This window comes from Ranitomeya imitator, chromosome 2 (assembly GCF_032444005.1).
Source record: "Ranitomeya imitator isolate aRanImi1 chromosome 2, aRanImi1.pri, whole genome shotgun sequence".
NCBI classification, from domain to species: Eukaryota; Metazoa; Chordata; class Amphibia; order Anura; family Dendrobatidae; genus Ranitomeya; species Ranitomeya imitator.
The window spans coordinates 439,637,053-439,661,736 of NC_091283.1; the positions used below are offsets into that span (position 1 = coordinate 439,637,053).

The 24,684-nt window shown below is 46.7% G+C and overlaps 1 protein-coding gene across 2 annotated transcripts in view; it reads right to left on the reverse strand.

Moving 5' to 3' along the window:
- Nucleotides 1–24,301, reverse strand: part of LOC138664323 (formin-H-like) — a 268,459-nt gene extending 244,158 nt beyond the window's left edge. For both annotated transcript variants that reach the window (XM_069750931.1, XM_069750930.1), the window contains exon 1: nucleotides 24,161–24,301. In XM_069750931.1, coding sequence (XP_069607032.1) covers nucleotides 24,161–24,193 — 33 coding nt within the window. In that variant the 5' untranslated portion in view covers nucleotides 24,194–24,301. The remainder of the gene's footprint in view (nucleotides 1–24,160) is intronic.
- Nucleotides 24,302–24,684: the final 383 nt, after the last annotated feature.

Consider the following 24,684-nt stretch of genomic DNA (forward strand, 5'->3'; position numbering starts at 1 on the left):
GGGGCAGAATGAAGACAACACAGGGGGCAGAATGAAGACAATACCGGGGGCAGAATGAAGACAACACAGGGGTAGGAATGGAAACAACACAGGGGCAGAATGAAAACAACACAGGGAGCAGAATGAAGACAACACAGGGGGCAGAATGAAAACAACACGGAGCAGAATGAAAACAACACGGAGCAGAATGAAAACAACACAGGGGGCAGAATGAAAACAACACAGGGGGCAGAATGAAGACAACACAGGGGGCAGAATGAAAACAACACAGGGGGCAGAATGAAGACAACACAGGGGGCAGAATGAACACAACACCGGGGGCAGAATGAAGACAACACAGGGGGCAGAATGAAAACAACACAGGGGGCAGAATGAAAACAACACAGGGGGCAGAATGAAAACAACACAGGGGGCAGAATGAAGAAAACACAGGGGGCAGAATGAAAACAACACAGGGGGCAGAATGAAAACAACACAGGGGGCAGAATGAAAACAACACAGGGGGCAGAATGAAAACAACACAGGGGGCAGAATGAAAACAACATGGGGCAGGAATGAAAACAACACGGGGGCAGAATGAAGACAACACAGGGGGCAGAATGAAAACAACACAAGGGGCAGAATGAAAACAACACAGGGGGCAGAATGAAAACAACATGAGGGTCAGAATGAAGACAACATGGGGGGCAGAATGAAAACAACACCGGGGGCAGAATGAAGACCACACAGGGGGCAGAATGAAGACAGCACAGGGGGCAGAATGAAAACAACACAGGGGGCAGAATGAAAACAACATGGGGCAGGAATGGAAACAACACAGGGGGCAGGATGAAGACAACACAGGGGGCAGAATGAAGACAACACAGGGAGCAGAAGGAAAACAACACCGGGGGCAGAATGAAGACAACACAGGGGGCAGAATGAAGACAGCACAGGGGGCAGAATGAAGACAACACAGGGGGCAGAATGAAGACAACACAGGGGGCAGAATGAAGACAACACCGGGGGCAGAATGAAGACAACACAGGGGCAGGAATGGAAACAACACAAAGGGCAGAATGAAAACAACACAGGGGGCAGGAATGAAAACAACACAGGGGGCTGAATGAAGACAACACAGGGGGCAGGAATGAAAACAACACGGGGCAGAATGAAGACAACACAGGGGGCAGGAATGAAAACAACACAGGGGGCAGAATGAAGACAGCACAGGGGGCAGAATGAAAACAACACAGGGGGCAGAATGAAAACAACACAGGGAGCAGAATGAAGACAACACCGGGGGCAGAATGAAAACAACACAGGGAGCAGAATGAAAGCAACACAGGGGGCAGAATGAAGACAACACTGGGGGCAGAATGAAGACAACTCAGGGGGCAGAATGAAGACAGCACAGGGGGCAGAATGAAAACACAGGGGGCAGAATGAAAACAACACAGGGGGCAGAATGAAAACAACATGGGGCAGGAATGGAAACAACACAGTGGGCAGGAGTTAAAGCCGCCAGTCAATCGAGGCTGGCAGCTGACGTCAGCGCGCACGTCGCTGGCGTATGACGTGTCTGAAATGTCTGGGATGGACATCGGCGCTGGAGCCCGGCCAGGTAACAAGAAAGGTTTGTTTGGTTTTTTTTACTGAATGCAGCAAGTCCGGGGCAGATTGGAGACAAGGGGGCAGGAATGAAGAAAAAACACAGGGCAGAAGGAAGACAACACAGGGGGCAGAATCAAGACAACACCGGGGGCAGAATGAAGACAACACAGGGGCAGGAATGGAAACAACACAGGGGCAGAATGAAAACAACACAGGGAGCAGAATGAAGACAACACAGGGGGCAGGAATGAAAACAACACAGGGGGCAGAATGAAGACAACACAGGGGGCAGAATGAAGACAGCACAGGGGGCAGAATGAAGACAACACAGGGGGCAGAATGAAGGCAGCACAGGGGGCAGAATGAAAACAACACAGGGGGCAGAATGAAAACAACATGGGGCAGGAATGAAAACAACACAGGGGGCAGGATGAAGACAACACAGGGGGCAAGAATGGAAACAACACAAGGGGCAGAATGAAGACAACACAGGGGGCAGAATGAAGACAACACCGGGGGCAGAATGAAAACAATACAGGGAGCAGAATGAAAACAACACAGGGGGCAGAATGAAGACAACACCGGGGGCAGAATGAAGACAACACAGGGAGCAGAATGAAAACAACACGGGGGCAGAATGAAGACAACACAGGGGGCAGGAATGGAAACAACACCGGGGGCAGAATGAAGACAACACAGGGGGCAGAATTAAGAGAACACAGGGAGCAGAATGAAAACAACACTGGGGGCAGAATGAAGACAACACAGGGGGCAGAATGAAAACAACACCGGGGGAGAATGAAGACAACACAGGGGGCAGAATGAAAACAACACAGGGGGCAGAATGAAGACAACACAGGGGGCAGAATGAAGACAACACCGGGGGCAGAATGAAGGCAACACGGGGGCAGAATGAAGACAACACAGGGGGCAGAATGAAGACAAGACAGGGAGCAGAATGAAAACAACACCGGGGGCAGAATGAAGACAACACAGGGGGCAGAATGAAGACAACACCGGGGGCAGAATGAAGACAACACAGGGGCAGGAATGGAAACAACACAAAGGGCAGAATGAAAACAACACAGGGAGCAGAATGAAAACAACACGGGGCAGAATGAAGACAACACAGGGAGCAGAATGAAAACAACACCAGGGGCAGAATGAAGACAACACAGGGGGAAGAATGAAGACAGCACAGGGGGCAGAATGAAAACAACACAGGGGGCAGAATGAAAACAACACAGGGGGCAGAATGAAAACAACACAGGGGGCAGAATGAAAACAACATGGGGCAGGAATGGAAACAGCACAGGGGGCAGGATGAAGACAACACAGGGGGAAAGAATGGAAACAACACAAGGGGCAGAATGAAGACAACACAGGGGGCAGAATGAAGACAACACCGGGGGCAGAATGAAGACAACACAGGGGACAGAATGAAAACAACACAGGGAGCAGAATGAAAACAACACAGGGGGCAGAATGAAGACAACAGAGGGGACAGAATGAAAACAACACAGGGAGCAGAATGAAGACAACACAGGGGGCAGAATGAAGACAGCACAGGGGGCAGAATGAAAACAACACAGGGGGCAGAATGAAAACAACACAGGGGGCAGAATGAAAACAACACAGGGGGCATAATGAAAACAACACAGGGGGCAGAATGAAAACAACACAGGGGGCAGAATGAAAACAACATGGGGCAGGAATGGAAACAACACAGGGGGCAGGATGAAGACAACACAGGGGGCAAGAATGGAAACAACACAAGGGGCAGAATGAAGACAACACAGGGGGCAGAATGAAAACAACATGGGGCAGGAATGGAAACAACACAGGGGGCAGGATGAAGACAACACAGGGGGCAAGAATGGAAACAACACAAGGGGCAGAATGAAGACAACACAGGGGGCAGAATGAAGACAACACCGGGGGCAGAATGAAAACAATACAGGGAGCAGAATGAAAACAACACAGGGGGCAGAATGAAGACAACACCGGGGGCAGAATGAAGACAACACAGGGAGCAGAATGAAAACAACATGGGGCAGGAATGGAAACAACACAGGGGGCAGGATGAAGACAACACAGGGGGCAAGAATGGAAACAACACAAGGGGCAGAATGAAGACAACACAGGGGGCAGAATGAAAACAACATGGGGCAGGAATGGAAACAACACAGGGGGCAGGATGAAGACAACACAGGGGGCAAGAATGGAAACAACACAAGGGGCAGAATGAAGACAACACAGGGGGCAGAATGAAGACAACACCGGGGGCAGAATGAAAACAATACAGGGAGCAGAATGAAAACAACACAGGGGGCAGAATGAAAACAACACGGGGGCAGAATGAAGACAACACAGGGGGCAGGAATGGAAACAACACCGGGGGCAGAATGAAGACAACACAGGGGGCAGAATTAAGAGAACACAGGGAGCAGAATGAAAACAACACTGGGGGCAGAATGAAGACAACACAGGGGGCAGAATGAAGACAACACAGGGGGCAGAATGAAAACAACACCGGGGGAGAATGAAGACAACACAGGGGGCAGAATGAAGACTACACAGGGGGCAGAATGAAAACAACACAGGGGGCAGAATGAAGACTACACCGGGGGCAGAATGAAGGCAACACGGGGGCAGAATGAAGACAACACAGGGGGCAGAATGAAGACAAGACAGGGAGCAGAATGAAAACAACACCGGGGGCAGAATGAAGACAACACAGGGGGCAGAATGAAGACAACACCGGGGGCAGAATGAAGACAACACAGGGGCAGGAATGGAAACAACACAAAGGGCAGAATGAAAACAACACAGGGAGCAGAATGAAAACAACACGGGGCAGAATGAAGACAACACAGGGAGCAGAATGAAAACAACACCGGGGGCAGAATGAAGACAACACAGGGGGAAGAATGAAGACAGCACAGGGGGCAGAATGAAAACAACACAGGGGGCAGAATGAAAACAACACAGGGGGCAGAATGAAAACAACACAGGGGGCAGAATGAAAACAACATGGGGCAGGAATGGAAACAGCACAGGGGGCAGGATGAAGACAACACAGGGGGCAAGAATGGAAACAACACAAGGGGCAGAATGAAGACAACACAGGGGGCAGAATGAAGACAACACCGGGGGCAGAATGAAGACAACACAGGGGACAGAATGAAAACAACACAGGGAGCAGAATGAAAACAACACAGGGGGCAGAATGAAGACAACAGAGGGGACAGAATGAAAACAACACAGGGAGCAGAATGAAGACAACACAGGGGGCAGAATGAAGACAGCACAGGGGGCAGAATGAAAACAACACAGGGGGCAGAATGAAAACAACACAGGGGGCAGAATGAAAACAACACAGGGGGCAGAATGAAAACAACATGGGGCAGGAATGGAAACAACACAGGGGGCAGGATGAAGACAACACAGGGGGCAAGAATGGAAACAACACAAGGGGCAGAATGAAGACAACACAGGGGGCAGAATGAAAACAACATGGGGCAGGAATGGAAACAACACAGGGGGCAGGATGAAGACAACACAGGGGGCAAGAATGGAAACAACACAAGGGGCAGAATGAAGACAACACAGGGGGCAGAATGAAGACAACACCGGGGGCAGAATGAAAACAATACAGGGAGCAGAATGAAAACAACACAGGGGGCAGAATGAAGACAACACCGGGGGCAGAATGAAGACAACACAGGGAGCAGAATGAAAACAACACGGGGGCAGAATGAAGACAACACAGGGGGCAGGAATGGAAACAACACCGGGGGCAGAATGAAGACAACACAGGGGGCAGAATTAAGAGAACACAGGGAGCAGAATGAAAACAACACTGGGGGCAGAATGAAGACAACACAGGGGGCAGAATGAAGACAACACAGGGGGCAGAATGAAGACAACACCGGGGGCAGAATGAAAACAATACAGGGAGCAGAATGAAAACAACACAGGGGGCAGAATGAAGACAACACCGGGGGCAGAATGAAGACAACACAGGGAGCAGAATGAAAACAACACGGGGGCAGAATGAAGACAACACAGGGGGCAGGAATGGAAACAACACCGGGGGCAGAATGAAGACAACACAGGGGGCAGAATTAAGAGAACACAGGGAGCAGAATGAAAACAACACTGGGGGCAGAATGAAGACAACACAGGGGGCAGAATGAAGACAACACAGGGGGCAGAATGAAAACAACACAGGGGGCAGAATGAAGACAACACCGGGGGCAGAATGAAGACAACACAGGGAGCAGAATGAAAACAACACGGGGGCAGAATGAAGACAACACAGGGGGCAGGAATGGAAACAACACCGGGGGCAGAATGAAGACAACACAGGGGGCAGAATTAAGAGAACACAGGGAGCAGAATGAAAACAACACTGGGGGCAGAATGAAGACAACACAGGGGGCAGAATGAAGACAACACAGGGGGCAGAATGAAAACAACACCGGGGGAGAATGAAGACAACACAGGGGGCAGAATGAAGACTACACAGGGGGCAGAATGAAAACAACACAGGGGGCAGAATGAAAACAACACAGGGGGCAGAATGAAAACAACACAGGGGGCAGAATGAAAACAACATGGGGCAGGAATGGAAACAACACAGGGAGCAGAATTAAAACAACACAGGGGGCAGAATGAAGACAACAGAGGGGACAGAATGAAAACAACACAGGGAGCAGAATGAAGACAACACGGGGCAGAATGAAGACAACATAGGGGACAGAATGAAAACAACACAGGGGGCAGAATGAAAACATCACAGGGGGCAGAATGAAAACAACACAGGGGGCAGAATGAAAACAACACAGGGGGCAGAATGAAAACAACATGGGGCAGGAATGGAAACAACACAGGGGGCAGAATGAAAACAACACAGGGGGCAGGATGAAGACAACACAGGGGGCAGGATGAAGACAACACAGGGGGCAAGAATGGAAACAACACAAGGGGCAGAATGAAGACAACACAGGGGGCAGAATGAAGACAACACAGGGGGCAGAATGAAAACAACACAGGGGGCAGGATGAAGACAACACAGGGGGCAAGAATGGAAACAACACAGGGGGCAGAATGAAAACAACACAGGGGGCAGAATGAAAACAACACAGGGGGCAGGATGAAGACAACACAGGGGGCAAGAATGGAAACAACACAAGGGGCAGAATGAAGACAACACAGGGGGCAGAATGAAAATGCAGGGCACAATGAAGACAACACAGGGGGCAGAATGAAGACAACACAAGGGGCAGAATTAAGACAACACAGGGGGCAGAATGAAGACAACACGGGGAGCAGAATGAAGAAAACACAGGGGGCAGAATGAAAACACAGGGCAGAATGAAGACAACACAGGGGGCAGAATGAAGTAAAAAACACAGATGGCAGAATGAAGACAACACAATGGGCAGAATGAAGAAAACACAGGGGCAGAATGAAAACACGGGGCAGAATGAAAACACGGGGCAAAATGAAGACAACACAGGGGGCAGAATGAAGACAACACAGGGGGCAGAAGGAAGACAACACAGGGGGTAGAATTAAGAAAACACAGGGCGCTGAATGAAGACAACACAGGGGGCAGAATGAAGAAAACACAGGGGGCAGAATGAAGAAAACACAGGGGGCAGAATCAAATCAACACAGGGGGCAGAATGAAGAAAACACCGGGCAGAAAGAAGAAAACACGGGGGGGGGGGGGGGGGGCAGAATGAAAACAACACAGGGGGGGGCAGAATGAAATCAACACAGAGGGCAGAATGAAGAAAACACAGGGGGCAGAATGAAGAAAGCACAGGGGGCAGAATGAAGAAAGCACAGGGGGCAAAATGAAGAAAGCACAGGGGGCAGAATGAAGAAAACACAGGGGGCAGAATGAAAACAACACAGGGGGCAGAATGAAGAAAACAGGGCAGAATGAAGAAAACACAGGGGGCAGAATGAAAACAACATGGGGCATAATGAAATCACAGGGGGGCAGAATGAAAACATAGGGGGCAGGAATGGAAACAACACAGGGGGCAGAATGAAAACAGCACAGGGGGCAGAATGAAAACATGGGGCAGGAATGGAAACAACACGGGACAGAATGAAAACAACACAGGGCAGAATGAAAACAACAAGGGCAGAATGAAAGCATGGGGAAGAATGAAAACACAGGGCAGGAATGGAAACAACATGGGGCAGAAATGGAAACAACACAGGGGGCAGGATGAAGACAACACAGGGGGCAAGAATGGAAACAACACAAGGGGCAGAATGAATAAACAACACAGGGGGCAGAATGAAAATGCAGGGCACAATGAAGACAACACGGGGCAGAATGAAGACAACACAGGGGGCAGAATGAAGACAATATGGGGGCAGAATGAAGAAAACACAGGGGGCAGAATGAAAACACAGGGCAGAATGAAAACACAGGGCAGAATGAAGACAACACGGGGCAGAATGAAGTAAAAAACACAGATGGCAGAATGAAGACAACACAATGGGCAGAATGAAGAAAACACAGGGGCAGAATGAAAACACGGGGCAGAATGAAAACGGGGCAAAATGAAGACAACACAGGGGGCAGAATGAAGACAACACAGGGGGCAGAAGGAAGACAACACAGGGGGCAGAATTAAGAAAACACAGGGCGCTGAATGAAGACAACACGGGGCAGAATGAAGAAAACACAGGGGGCAGAATGAAAACACAGGGGGCAGAATCAAAGCAACACAGTGGGCAGAATGAAGAAAACACCGGGCAGAAAGAAGAAAACACAGGGGGGGGGGGGGGCAGAATGAAAACAACACAGGGGGGGCAGAATGAAAACAACACAGGGGGCAGAATGAAGAAAGCACAGGGGGCAGAATGAAGAAAGCACAGGGGGCAGAATGAAGAAAGCACAGGGGGCAGAATGAAGAAAACACAGGGGGCAGAATGAAAACAACACAGGGGGCAGAATGAAGAAAACAGGGCACAATGAAGAAAACACAGGGGGCAGAATGAAAACAACACGGGGAATAATGAAATCACAGGGGGCAGAATGAAAACATAGGGGGCAGGAATGGAAACAACACAGGGGGCAGAATGAAAACATGGGGGCAGAATGAAAACAACACGGGACAGAATGAAAACAACACAGGGCAGAATGAAAACAACAAGGGCAGAATGAAAGCATGGGGAAGAATGAAAACACAGGGCAGGAATGGAAACAACACGTGGGGCGGAATGAAAACAACACAGGGCAGAATGAAAACTCAGGGGGCAGGAATGGAAACACAGGGGGCAGAATGAAAACACAGGGGAAAGAATGAAAATTGGGCAGAATGAAAACAACACAGGGGCAGAATGAAAACACAGGGGGCAGAATGAAAATACAGGGAGAAGGAATGGAAACAACCAGGGCCGGCGTCAGCACCAGGCGTACCCGGGCAAATGCCGGGGCCCTGGCGAGACAGGGGGGCCCATTCAGGGCTGGCGTTAGGGGCAGGCTGCCCGCATGCGGCCCCTGAGGCAGGCATCTGTGGTCCGAGGTGCACGATTGAAGAGAGGAGGCAGCACGGAGCTCTGGGACTTTTGCAGCTGCTGGAGGGCCGCCCACAATCTATCGCCATGGATACGCAGAGCAGAGCAGAGTGACTTCCGACTGTCCAGTGCCCAGAGAATGAGCCGAGCGTCCACAAGCAGGAAGTGTGCAGTACCTGCCAACTGGCTGGAACAAAGGATTGCGGGGGGATGCAGAGCCTGGCTGGGAGGACAAGGTATGGGCTCTTATATACTGGCTGGGCTGTGTTATATACTACGTGGGCTGCTATATACTACGTTGGCTGCTATATACTACATGGACAGCTGGGCTGCTATACAACACAGGGGAAGAATGTGGGACACAGGGCAGAATGAGACACAGGGCAGGATGTGAGACACAGGGGGGGCAGAATGTGAGACACGGGGCAGAATGTGAGACACGGGGAAGAATGTGGGACACAGGGGGGCAGGATGTGAGACACGGGAGCAGGATGGGAGACAGCAGAATGTGAGACACGGGGGCAGGATGGGAGACACGGGGAGCAGGATGGAGATAGATGGGGCAGGATCATGGTGCAGAATGGATACGATGGAGACGGATGGGGCGGCAGGATCATGGGACAGATGGGGCAGGATCATGGGGATAGATGGGGCAGGATCATGGGAACAGATGGGGCAGGATCATGGGGACAGATGGAGCAAGTTCATGGGGAGAGATGGGGCAGGATCATGGTGACAGATGGGGCAGGATCATTGGGACAGATGGGGCAGGATCATGGGGACAGATGGAGCAGGATCATGGGGACAGATGGGGCAGGATCATGGGGACAGATGGGGCAGGATCATGGGGACAGATGGGGCAGGATCATGGGAACAGATGGGGCAGGATATTGGACAGATGGGGCAGGATGGATACTCATGAGGGCAGAATGGGAAAACATATGGCTGGAGCCAGGAATGAGATACACGGGGCCAAACTGGGGGATATTATTACCATAGGGGCTATATAAAGGATATTAATACTGCAGTGATGTATTTATTTTATTTTTTAGGATACTGTTTTAAATGGGGGGATCCTGTTACTGTGCAGAGTGACATTATGTTAAGCAAAATTACGTAATGTGTTCTGCAAGCGGAGCTCTAGATAACTGTGTTATTTCCTGCAGAGACGACTCCTGGCTGGAAGAAGTGATGGTGGTCAGTGCTGGATTAAGATGAAAAGCGAAGCTTAAGGAATACACCTAGAGACGTCACTGGTGAGTCAGTGTGTTACCTGTACACTGACACTATACACAGTATGCTATATATAGCGGTCCTGTGTACAATGTCACCAGTGATCACTGTATTACTTTTACACTGACACTATATACAGAGCTCCTGTGTATAATGTCACTGGTGATCCCTGTATTACCTGTACACAGACACTGCATACTTAGTACAGATCTCCTGTGTATAATGGCACTTTTGGTGATAATATTGTGTTTTTTTATTAATGATCAGTGTTTTAATATTCAGTCACTATGTGGTGGTAATATGTTGTCCGGCCATGGTGTGGCAGTATTTGTTCCCTGTATGTGGTATTATTCATCACCATGTGGTGGTAATATGTGGTCTGGTCATGGTGTGGCAGTATTTGTTCCTTGTATGTGCTATTCTTCAGTCACTGTGATGGTAATATGTGATCTGGACATAGTGTGGCGGTATTTGTTCCTTGTATGTGGTATAGGTCACTGTGGTGGTAATATGTAGTCTGGTCATGGTGTGGTGGTATTTGTTCCTTGTATGTGGTATAGGTCACTGTGGTGGTAATATGTAGTCTGGACATGGTGTGGTGGTATTTGTCTCTTGTATCTGGTATTAATCGGTCACTGTGGTGGTAATATGTGGTCTGCACATGGTGTGGCAGTATTAGTTCCTTGTATATGGTATTACAGGTCACTATGTGGTGGCAATATGTGATCTGGTCATGGTGCAGTGTATTTGTCCCTTGTATATGATATTATTAGTCATATTAAAAATTGAAAAATAAATAAAAATATACCTAAATTGTATTGCATGTTTTAACACATTTTTAATAGGTCAGCGTAGAGTAGAGCTTGGCCAAAAGAGTCTGCCTTCTTGTGGTGGCAGATTAGGAAAATCTTTTGGCTAAAACAAAAGCTGATGTGATCTGGTGATGGGAACTGTTAATGTGTGATTGGTGAGAAGTGGAGTTTTTTCAAGAGAGAGCGGTGGGACTGTGGACAGTTTGAGGCATGGAGCCTGGGCAGAGTGTCTAGGGGGCCCCGAAAATTTTGCCAGTGTGGGGCCCCAAAATTCCTAGTGGCAGCCCTGCGCACACAAATAATAGACAGGTACTGTCAGCATGTTTCTGCCCTCTGCATGAGGAGTTCTGCAGCACAAAGAGAAACACCTGCACCATAGCTAGCTATCAAGTGGGAATGAGTAGCACCCACTATTTTAAGTTGTGCCACCTTAGGGATTTGTGAAGCCCACAGAAGAAGATAAAAAAGTGCTAGCCTCAGCTGCAGTCAGCAGAGAGATCCAGAAGGAACATATGCCATTGTAGCAGAATGGCAACAAGAGGAGCAAGTAGGAATCTAGGAATCTGATGAAACAAAATTGAGATTGTGGCAACAGGCATAAAAGAGTTTTAATCCAGAAGGGTGCAGGGAAGACTCAGTGATGAGGAAAGAGTGGAGAACTGAGTTACAAACAAATTGAGTTGACTAAATGAAATAGCAAAGTTGAGTTTCTCTCAAAGTCCCAGGCCGAACTGACAGTGGCACGACAGAGTTGACTCAGTAATGTAACAGAGCTAAGTTTCTCATAGAGTCCAATCCAAATTTGGCTCGGTACAACAGATTTGACTGAAGGACTGAGCTTCTTACACTGCTGATCTGGTAGTAACAAAAGAAGAAGAGCTAGGTTGGTCACACAGTCAAAGGCAGAACTGGTTAACAGTATAGAAGAGCAACGCAGTGATATAGTAGAGCAAGATTTGTCACAGAGGTCAAGGCAGCACTGAGCAGCAGCAAAGGAGAACTGGATTTGTCAGTAGGTTCTAGTCAGAGGAGGGAGGCAGTCCACAGTATCAGCACACATGAAGACTACCGGAATACTGAAGCAATGTTCCATCAAATTAACCTATCTATAAGGCCTGAGATAATGATGTGAAGGTATGCATCAGTTTGCTATGGTGAACCAATGCTTTAAGGAACAGAGAGTTGGTAAAAAAGAGGAGCATGTGTCGCACCCCAGGAGTTTGGGTACCACAGTAATGCTGTCTTCCTCTCGAGGAGGATGGTGATATGTCCAGAGACAAGTGAGATTCCCTTTGGTAGGTTTACACACACACCACCTTCCAATTCCAGGCCAGGAGGGGGAGCTCAAAACAATGTTTTAGGGCAGCTTCCCTCAATAAAGATCCTGGTTTAGAGGCGGAGTCAGCTCAGTTTGGAGTAGGAGTCCGTGTGCGAGGACAGACAGGAGTGGAGCACAGAGGAAAATGAGAGCTCCAGGAGGCCACGAGCAGGTCTCTGAGGAGCTATAGCGCAAGGAGCCGGGAACCGGGAGTCCGAGGCTTACATGGACTCTATTATACGGAGCAGAACCGGAGGGCATTATACTACCAAGACTTTGCCCATAATCACTTGTGGCACAGCAGCACCTAGGAGCTTGGAGTCACCGAGAACGGACCCCACAACACACGGCTCAAGCTGCCTGCCATACAAGAACCTGTCCCAGGACAGCAGAACGAATAAAGACCTTGTTGAGACACTTAGTGGCAGCAGGGACTTAGAGACAGAGAGCACAGAGTGGTAGGCTTCCACCTGACTTCCCCAGGGGAACTTGCTTGTCTCTGGACTGCCCAGACTTCTCTGCCTGCCCTGTGGTCTGGTGCCCTGAACTGTGGCTGCTGAAACCAACAGTAAACAAGGTAAAGAGACTGCAATCCTGTGTCCTCGTTCTTCTCTGCACCTCTAACGATTCTATCACCTTCACACTGGGAAGCCCTGGGGATCTACTTCACCTGTGGGAAGATATACCATCTAGCTGCCATAACATCACCCCAGAGGACCCCTTAAAGCAGCGTCGGTCCCCACTGACCGAATACCACAGGTGGCGTCACGAACATAAACTTTATTCCCTTTAAAGACCTTTCCCTTTTACATGGGCGCCCAGGACCACGGACCGGGTCGCAGCCACCGTGACATCCCCTTGTGAACACTGGACCAAGTACCGAGTACCCCACGGCCCTGGCGGGCGACTCACATGCAACACCTGGTATAAAGTGACATAGGTGCTGCTGATGAAAATGGGATGAGCAAGTACTAAAATACTCAGATGCTCTTTACTCAAACCGAGCAATTCCTAATGCTTGGGTGCTCGTTTCGAGTACCAAGCATAGTGGGAGTCAATAGGAAATCTGAGCATTTTTTTCCGCAGACTCTACAAGGGCAGTGAAAATGTTGAAATGGATGGAAAAAGTGCTGAATGGAAGGAGAAAAAAATGGGAAAGAACCCTGGAAGCACCTCTGACTCCCAGATTGCTGCTGATAATTAGTTTTCCAGGTGATTCTAATTAAAGGAAAACTACTTAAAAATGATGTTCCACATATTAAGCAGGTCACAGTTTTCAAGTAACATGGGAAAGAAAAAGGATCTCTCTGCTGCCGAAAAGCATCAAATAGTGCAATGCCTTGGTTAAGGTAGGAAAACATTAGATATATCACGAAAACGTAAGAGTGATCATCATACTGTGAAGAGATTTGTGACAGAAACAGAGCACATGCAGATAGAAGCATAATGAGGAAGGTTTCTGTCAGACAAATTCATTGGATTAAGAGAACAGCTGCCAAAATACCATTACAAAGCAGCAAACAGATATTTGAAGCTGCTTGTGCCTCTGGAGTCCCTTGAACCTCAAGGTGTAGGATCTTTCAAAGGCTTGTTGTGGTGCATAAACCTACTATTCGGCGATCCCTAAACAGTGCTCACAAGCAGAAATGGTTGAAAACTAACTTTCAAACAGTCTTGATTACTGATGAGTGTCGAGCAACCCTGGATGGTCCAGATGGATGGTTGGTGGGTGGCCACAATGTCCCAATAAGGGTGTAACGTCAGCAAGGAGGTGGAGGAGTCATGTTTTGGGCCGGAATCATGGGGAAACAGCTGGTAGGGCCCTTTAAGGTTCCTGAAGGTATGAAAATGACCTCTGCAAAGTATATAGGGTTTCTGACTGACAACTGTCTTCCATGGTATAAAAAGCAGAAACGTGCCTTCAGGAGCAAAATCATCTTCATGCTGACAATGCACCATCCCATGCTGCAAAGAATACCTCTGAGTCATTGGCTGCTATGGGCGTAAAAGGAGATAAACCCATGGTGTGGCCACCATCATCCCCTGACCTCAACCCTATAGAGAACCTTTGGAGTATCATCAAGCAAAAGATCTATGAGGGTGGGAGGCAGTTCACATCAAAACAGCAGCTCTGGGAGGCTATTCTGACTTCATGCAAAGAAATACAAGCAGAAACTCTCCAAAAACCCACAAGTTCAATGGATGCAAGAATTGTGAAGGTGATATCAAAGAAGGGGTCCTATGTTAACATGTAACTTGGCCTGTTAGGATGTTTTGGAGTTAAACAGCTTTTTTGTTCAGTGAATGTGACCGCCTAATGCTGCAAATTCCACAAATGAGCATTTTCAGTTCTTTAAAACATATTAAATGTTTAGAAGTTCTACTGTGCCTAATAATTTGGAACAGTGCATTTTGAGTTTTATTCATTTTGGAGATTATACTGTTATCATTGGGAGGTTTCTTCAATAAAATTTGACGTATACTCTAACGAGTGATGACTTTTATTAGACTGTCATTTGCACCGACCATTTAGGAAAATCCGAGAAAAATATAATTTGCATAATAATTTGGAACATGGTGTACACAATTATTATTATTATTATACATTTTTATAGCTCTATTTATTCCATGGCGCTTTACATGTGAATACGGGGCAAATATGGACAAATACATTAAACATGAGCAATATAGACACAATACACAATACACAATATAGAGATATAGGTAAATTAGTGAACAAAGTTAGTATTATATTTGCTTGCAGGTGAAAAGTGGGCCCCCCAAAGTCAATGTAATTGGTGGGCTCTTGTCACCCCAGTCCGACACTGCTTATAAGTGTAAGCTAATTGTCGCAAGTGTTACCTATCTACCACTGTACAAGTCAACTTTTTCATCTGATTAGACTGTGAAAGCAGCAAGCTCATCTATATACAACTAGAGTATATACTTTCACCAGTCTTTAGTGGGGAATGGGGATCGATTCTGCCACAAATGGCCATTACATCGAAATGTATTACTTAGGGGGCACACCATCATCATCCACAAAGCACCTTTTGAAAATATGATGCATGCAAAATTATGTATGCAGTTTGGGATGAAAATCAAGTAAGACTCAAAAGTCAAATGACATTAGCAAATAAATAATTTTCTTATGTCTTCACACAATTCTATGCATTGCAGTGATCAAATAAAATAACAGAAGTGCAGTGAAGACAGACACACTCAATGATACAGAAGGGAATAGATTTTCTGTGGAAAGCTGGGCATTAACCACTGTGGGCAGTTTTAGTGGTGAAACTTGAAAACCAAGATCAGTCAAAAAATCTTAGAGATTTTCCAGGAAGACGACTCACCAGCTCTCAGATGCTTTATAAAGGAAAAACGACGCCCTCAGTAAAGCCATGGGAAAAGTGCCCCATGACTTGGTTTGTAGGGCAAGCAGGGGTAAAAAAATGTATATGATTAGAAGCGCTTGGCCTCAGAGGGGTCAAAAGTTTAGAGGGGTTGGACAGTAAGGCAGGGGATGCTTACAGTTGAGCATGGTTTATCTTTCCGAGAAGGGGTGGGGGATAGCAATCGGCATGAGGCACCAAGAGCAAAGGTCCCTCCCTCCCGCCCTGTAATTTAAGGGTTCAAGTAAGGTAAAAATATCAAAAATGATGGTTGATGTTATCATTGGGTCATTTCAGCGAGCGATGATGAGGGGGTTCTTGGAGTTGGTAGCAAAATTGTAGTTGGGGGTTGTACATCAGTTGGATGGTGACCTGCCCTTTTTGTTTGGATTTGTTTAATTGCCTGGTGGATTTTGGGGCTCTCCAGGTGGGGTCCCTGAGAGTCTATGTTTTCCGGCAAGTTTTCTGGCAAAAAAGGTGCCCCCAGGCCTGTGGTCGTGGCTGGGGGTAATGCTGGATGGTTAATTGTTTACTGGATTACACCAGGTTTTGGAGCTCCAAGAACCTACTTACAAAAAGTTATTTATTGTAATACAGTGAATGAACAACTTCGTTATACCAAGAAACAGAAAGATGATCGGCACAGAGCTTCACTATAGCGCAATTGGAGATTCGCTTAAACGATCTGTTTCAGAAGGACAGATGAGGTCTCCCTTGCTGTGAGCTGCGGGTGGTGCTATGCAATCGTCAGAGTTTTGTACAAGACCATATAATGAGAAAAAAAAAAAAAAAAAAAACCTTTAAAAAGGAAATGACATCACCTGTTTTTAGCATGGACCCGTAGAAGCGCCGTAGCGCGAAACGGCCGTCGTCCGGTCTCTCCTCACTCCCGCTCCCTCACAGATCACTGCGTATGCCGGTTCATACTATGCATAGTATGTTTTGCTGAATAAAGAGCACACTTGGAAGAAGCGCAAGGGTGAGTGCTGCATCATTTTTCTTCTCATTATATGGTTATTTATTGTAATGTTTGTTAATTAAAAGATGATTTGGCCAATTTATCCAAAGAAGAAGCATCTACAATACAGCAGTCATAGTTCGGTGATAGTTGTATCAATGAATAAAGCATTTATAGTGGAGGACAGATTAGTCCTTGACAATGGAAACTTTGTTTATCACCCTTTGTCCCTAATTACACATGCAAGGTTAGCTCACTCTCTTTACCTTAGCTCATTTCTGTCTCAGAATTTGAAGATTTCCCCTTCAGCCGCTGCCAGACTAATATTAAGCTTGCCCCATCTAGCGCTCTGTCCTCTGTCTTAATCATATTATACGATTATTATCTCTGCACAAGTAAATCTGAAAAACGTAAGATTCTGCAAATGTTTCAATTTTTTTTTCTCGGCCAAGAAGCTAAAAAATATTAAAGGTTAAAAATTTGAACACTTTGGCCACAATGATCAGGGGTATGTGTGTACCAAAAAAGGCACAGAATTTCAGGAAAAGGACATCCCGCCAACCATTAAGCATGGGGGTGGATCAATCATGCTTTGGGGTTGTGTTGCAGCCAATGGCATGGAGAACATTTTACAGGTAGAGGGAAGAATGGATTCAATGAAATTTCAACAAAATCTTCATGCAAACATAACATCATCTTTAAAAAAAACTGAAGTTGAAAAAAGGATGGTTTCCACAAATGGATAATGATCCTAAACACACGTCAAAATCCACAGTAGACTACCTCAAAAGGCGCAAGCTGAAAATTTTACAATGGCCCTCACAGTCCCCTGATCTGATCATCATTGAAAATGGGTGGGTAGATCTCAAAATAGCAGTGTATGCAAGACGACACAGGAATCTCACGAAACTGGAAGAATTTCCAAGTAAGAATCCCTCAAACAAGAACTGAAAGACTCTTGGCTAGCTAAAAAGTGTTTACAACCTGTGATACTTTCAAAAGGGGGTACTATTAGGTACTAACCATGCAGGGTGTCCAAACTTTTGCCCATTTTCCTTTTTTGTAATTTTTAAAAATGTAAAAGATTAAAAAATTAACTTTAGCCCTTTTAGAGATCATTTCATTTTCAACTTACTTAACTGTTCACAATAACAGTAATTGTAACAATGGGTGCCTAAACTTTTACATGCCACTGTACACGAATATGACAGTTTCGGCAGATAAAGCCATTGGCCAAAAGATCATTCTGCTGATTGTTGTCACATTATGTTTTATTATAGCCAGCTTTTGGATCTTTTCCATGTCTTACACTGCAGTCCCTCTTTTCCAGAATGATTTGCAAAACATCAAATGAGATTGTCATCATGTAACGGGGCACTGGGCAGCAGCCGTGGGCTAGGTACTCACCTCTTACATCCTGGCACATTACATGAAGGTGGGGGTCCTGAGTGTGAATGTAGGAAGATGGACCAGAACAGTAGTCTCTCCTGCGTGTCCGGGCCGGAACTATCGGGACTGTTACCTTTGTTGCCGGGGGAAGCACTTACTGACTGGGACAGACCTTTGCACCTGACTTCTGGGGGTGGGTGTGATGTAAAGGGGACGGCACGCACGAAAACAGAGCTTTTGGCGGGGACCCAACGAGTGCAGCAGGAGACGGTTGACTTCCTCTCCGCAGACAGATTCCAGCTTACAGGCTTGCTTGACAGCGTTACATCCCCTGCACATACAGACTGTGCAATTCCAGAGACCATTCTCCCGTTAACCGCCGACCCTAATTGCGGAAACCAGTCGGTGCAACTTACACCCGCTGACTCTTTTTGCAACGCTGATACAGTGGCAAGTGCAGTCCATAGCTTTGGGACGGCGGCCTTCACCCCTTTGTACTTCTTTGGCTGTGCAGCAATCCTTCCCCCATACTGCACCTCCTTCCAGGATCACCAGACCACGTATAAGATCAGGATACTCTGCTGCCGTACAGAGACAGTGCTTCACCTTCCTCCAGGATTGGCTCCGAGACATCATGCGCCACTTACGGCGCCATCGTGGGATCTTCCAACCACCATTGTCCAGGAACCAGAGAATGATAAGCTAACCCGTTGTTTTACATCTGTTGCAATTCCTTTATTGACAAATATATTTTGTGGGCCCGTATGCTTACACCCCCTTACTCTCTGAGAGGAGTATTTACTATTGGGACAAATTCTGATATAAAATTTGTTAACTGTTGCTCTGCCTCCTGTTTGTCAATGCATCCCACACTCCTGCTAGTACCTTACATGTGGACTTCCATTGGGGCGCTACACCATTGCAGACACCGTTGCAGACGGCATGTTACTGATATTTTTGATTGGCCAGGACCAGATGTTGAGGACTTCAATGAGGGAGACCACCAGTCAAAAATAAACTTTTTACTTTACGATAATTTGGTGGGGATAATAATAATAATCTTTATTTTTATATAGCGCTAACATATTCCGCTGTGTCCCTGTTGGGGCTCACAATCTAAATTCCCTATCAGTATGTCTTTGGAATGTGGGAGGAAACCGGAGTACCTGGAAGAAACCCACGCAAACACGGAAAGAACATACAAACTCTTTGCAGATGTTGTCCTTGGTGGGATTTGAACCCAGGACTCCAGCGTTGCATTATACAAAAGATAGCGAGTGCACAGCTTAATGAACATTTCCTTCAACAATCGGAGCATTTTTACACACAGTCTCAGTTCCTTTCTCTTAACTCTCTTAGTTTTTGTCTCCACTGGTTCATCTGTCTTCAACATAACCCAGCATATTACTCCAATCCAGTAAGTGAGAGTCCCTTACTCAACCCGTGGTTCCCCATCCTCTTCCCTCTTAAGGAACTAGTTTGCCACTATGGCCAGTACTTAGCCTCTCTGCCTGCCGATGCCTTGGAACTTGCACCCGTGGAACTCTTTGTCTCACGTTCCCTGTTCCATCCTGGCTCATTACCTCTCTGAGTTATAAACTCGAGGCCGTACTGCTAGATGTCCTGTCCGAGGACATGTCTCCAGTACATCACTATCTCTCTTTACTCAGAATCACACTATCCACTATCTCGGTCTCCACTTGCATCAGGTATATCCATGTCATACGGCTCAGCTTATTAGTCAGACCATAAGTCTGTTTTTACTGCTTGGTGGGCATTATTTAATTCAGTATCAGGAGGTCCTCTCCGATCTTGCTGGATAGGCCCACCATCTCTGGGCTAGGCCCCGCTGTTAACTCTATCGCCTACTCACTAGCTGTTGCTGGGCATCTATCGCCTACTCACAAGCTGTTGCTGGGCATACTACAACACTAACACTAATAATGTATAAAACAATACACATTAGACATCATAACAGTACTTGTGTTTTCAAGGGGGAACATGAGCAGTATGTCCATCTCCTTACAATCATCATCAGGTAATTTCTACATACAGAGTGAGGGGAGTGATCTGTGGAGATCAAGATTGTCAGACACCCCTGCTCACACCTGAATAAACATCCTCCCTTCTTAAGAAAAAAATATAATGAAATAGTAACCGTCACATTGTAACATTGTATGAGAGACAATGCTACGACCAAGACAAGTTTTACCAGGTGCTATTTCCAGTTTCGATAAATGGGGTGTAGTGTTCCAGTCAGGGAGGGATTATTAATATATAATTTTCGAGATCTGTGCTACCTGTCAGTAATCGGAAACCACTTTGCTTCCTACTGTCTTGATCAACTGCTACTCAGTCACAATAAATTTAGGTGGAGTCCGGTCCAGGTTTTTTTTTTTTTTTTTTTTTTTTACGGTGGATTCAAATGTCAATACCAAAGTAACACAAAACTATATCTTTGTTTGGAAACCCGCAATACCTGACTTTAGCCGCAAAACAGGTCAAGTGGTACATGTCAGTGTGACGCCCCAGGGTCCTGGTTGTCACAGTGGCATTGCTTTCCTCACGAGGAGAGTGATGTCACGCTTGGAAGCGATGGAGGATTCCTTTTAACAGGCAATTAGCACATACAACACCGTTCTGACTCCAGGCCAGAAGGGGGAGCTCTACACCCGACTTCAGGGAGCTGCTCTCTCTGGTCGGGAGGAGGAGTTAGTTGCTAGGCAGTTGCTAGACAGTTAGGAAGAATTAGACAGTTGGTGCTGGACAGCAGACTGGAGCAGTCTGAGGCAGAAGGACGGGTGAGGGGCCGTACAGCCTGAGGTGATGTAGCTCCTAGATGGCGAGATACAGAAGGAAGAACAGCTTTTAGCTATTTGCTGGAGAGCGAAGCACAGGAGAGTGACAACAAGGGAGAATAGCAGCGACTGGGCTACCTCCCTGACAGAGCACAGCTACCGGTAACCGGAAGACAGAGGTTGTGTCATACTCTAGGAGGCACAGCAGAAACCGGTAGGACAGATAGACTACATGTAACTTGTCTGCCCTAATACCCAGGAGCCACAGTGACACATAGAGCCCGGTTCATGATAGAGACCCTGTAAAAAGGCTTGAGTCACCTGTCATAGGGGTTTGAGTCCTACCTAAAGAGGGACAGAGAGAACTGAGAGAACCTTGCCGGAAGCCTTAGGCAGTAAGGGACTACAATACCATAGCGTTATAAGGAAGGCTTTTAACTCCACCTGGTTAAAGCTGGACTCTGAACTTGCTTCCAAGCCAGCCAGACCCTACCTGTACCTGTGATCTGGTGCCTTGGACTGTGGCTGCCTGCTACCATCAGTAAACCAGGTAAAAAGACTGCTCAACTACGTCCTTTGTTCTTTACTGCACCACTCAACATCTTCCATCTATTCACCGGGAGCCCTGGGGACCTACTTCACCTGTGGAAAGTTATGCCATCTAGCTGCCATAACTTCACCCCAGAGGACCCCTTTAAGCAGCGATGGTCATTCCTGACCAAATACCACAGGAACTTTCTTTTTTCAAAAACCCCTTTAAAGACTGTCCCTTTAATATGGGCGCCCAGGGCCACGGACCAGGTCGCCGCCACTGTGACACATCCCTTTAAGTACTGACCCGGTACCAAGTACCCCACGGCCCTGGTGTAATGCAGGTGAATGAGGTCACATTGTGATTCCCAGATAAGCAAGTGGGAGGAAATCCAACTGGTCCTGACATTTTGTGATTTGCTTGTCGCAGTATCTTGTCCATTCCCCGGCATTACGCTGCGATGGAGTAGCTCCACCGAACGATCGTTTGCTGCACAACCATGCACAAAGTCGCCATGTAGCCCGGCATAAATTACTGAAGCACTCTGCTGCTGCTGTATAAGCAGGACAAGATCAGGATGGGTTTTCAGCCACGGACACAGCTGAGTATTAGATCTTGCAGACAGAAGAATTGATAATCAGCCACAGCTTAGAATGGCCAAACTGTTGCACAACTCTCAGGGTAAACAATATGTAGCAGCTAGAAGAGTTTCCCCAATTATTAAAACATAACTTTTCCTAGTTAGATTAAAATGGACAAACTAAACACATAATAACAAAAATAATTGCTCTTGACGAAAACCGTGCTCTAATAATAAATTGGCTTGATCTCACCAATTATGGACGAATGGGTCCCCACACTGGTTATGCGGGGTCCATGGAGGTTCCAAGGCGGCGGAATGGGGTATAGGGTATGGGGATTCACAAACTGGTGACACACGGTCATATTGGATCGCTCAATTCTGGGACTACTCAGCCACTGCTGACACCTGATATATATGGACATTTGAGCTGTGACTTGGTCTTTTGGCCACTTAAAACTCCCCTGATGAATCTCCGGGATTGGAAAGGAAACGCGTTGGGAGGCGTTTTGTACTTCTTATTCCTGCTGGGGGTGTCCACAGTAGGGCTCGCTTGGGGCCTGTCCTTGTGAGGACAGGAGTTATTGCTGGGGCACGACAGGGGTTTAGGGAAAGGTCCCCATACCCTCTACCCCATTCCGCTGCCTTGGAACCTCCGTGGACCCCGCATAACCAGTGTGGGGACCCATTCGTCCATAATTGGTGAGATCAAGCCAATTTTTTATTAGAGCACAGTTTTCGTCATGAGCACTTATATTCGTTATTATGCGTTTAGTTTGTCCATTTTAATCTAACTAGTAAAAGTTATGTTTTAATAATTGGGGAAACTCTTCTAGCTGCTATAGGCAGAAGAATTGAAACACAAAAGAAAGAAATTTTCATCGTTCTTGTGCCAGTTTTTGTTGTTGTTGTTTTCACTGCTTTTTTTTTAAATGTAATTTGACTTTTTTTTATTTTTAGCTTGTACTTTACATTTTATGCTTTTGGAAGCCATTGTTATCAGGATTTTTAGGGACATGATATTTCCTGACAGATTGCAGATTTGTCGCTGTATGAGCATGTGATGCAAAAAAATGCATCCCCCCCAAAAAAAAAAAAAATCTTGTAAAAATCTTTTCCAGACATAAATTTGCTACAAAAAGAAAACTGCAAACTGCTGAGTGCATAATACACAGGAGTAAACCGACTTGAGTAGTCGAGAAACCCTGCACACAAACGTAAAAATTGGACAAGTGCTATCCGTTGTTTTGACGGATAACACTCATCCAAATGTTGTCCTGCGGGGCCGTGCACATGTCCAATTTATTCCTTGGGCCCAGTCAGTCCAAGGAAATAAATCACAGCATGCATGAGTTTCATTATCGGATCGCATTCGGACATTCATTTTTATGGGTCAGTGGAAAACATTGGACTTCACTCAGATGACATCTGATTGCAGTTCGATTTTCTTGAACTGACAAAACGGAGAATTTTTATCCACATATAAGAAAATCGGAGTCCACTCTGATCAAACGCTGACCAAATTAACATAATCGGAGCGTTTTTCTCAGATTAGAGAAAAACAGGGGTGTGACCGAAAAACAGTGCTGCATTAGCAAATGGTGGTAATCCTCATGGTGGCGCGATTCACCTGCAGACATGTACTCGCCTTCTTACCCAGGTAGATTATAGCATTTAATATGTAACCCTGAGATGTCAATGGCTAAAATAGCAACTCCCATGATAATAAATGCCCCCCACAGCAGATGGTGATGATGCTGGCAGCATAGTGAGAAGTGATGAGATTAGTAGTTGTGCATAACCTTTATGAACTTTGACAATTCCCTTTGGCTACATCTATGGTTGAGGGAGGATTGAGCAATTGCTAACTCTGTGATTGCTTTGTACCGAAGTAATAAGGCGGCAATGACAAGTGAAGGCTCAGATTCCTCATCTTCCTCATCTTCCTCTGACCTAATACTTCTCCCCACACCCCAGAGATGGCACCAACTGACGGGCACTTACCTGGGTGGGCAGATGTTTCTTATGGTCAGCCATGACTCCAGTGACCTGTCCACTTGCCCAACACCCTGGAGAGGTGGAGATCGGTCCGAGGCTAATCCCAGGAGCAGCGGTTACACGGAGGGTTCTGCGTCGGGCACTTCCTCCTAGAACAACTTCCTCGTTTCTTGTTTCACACACACAAAAAGAAATACCTGTAGAATCCGAGCACCTGGAAAGGCTTTAAAGAGACATGCACCTATAATCTGGGGAATCGCATGAACAACAGTTCCAGCTAGTGTTTCTTTCTTCAGTTTGATGCCCCTAGTCCTGTTTCTAAGGTTATGTGCACACGTTGCGGATTCCGCGCCCTGCGTTTTACCTGCAGATTACCTGCGCATGTACCATGGATTTACCTCAGTTTTTGTGCGGATTCCTATTATGGAGCAGGTGTAAACCGCTGCGGAATCCGCACAAAGAATTGACATGCTGCGGAATAAACAACGCAGCGTTTCCATGAGGTATTTTCCGCAGCATGTGCACTGCGG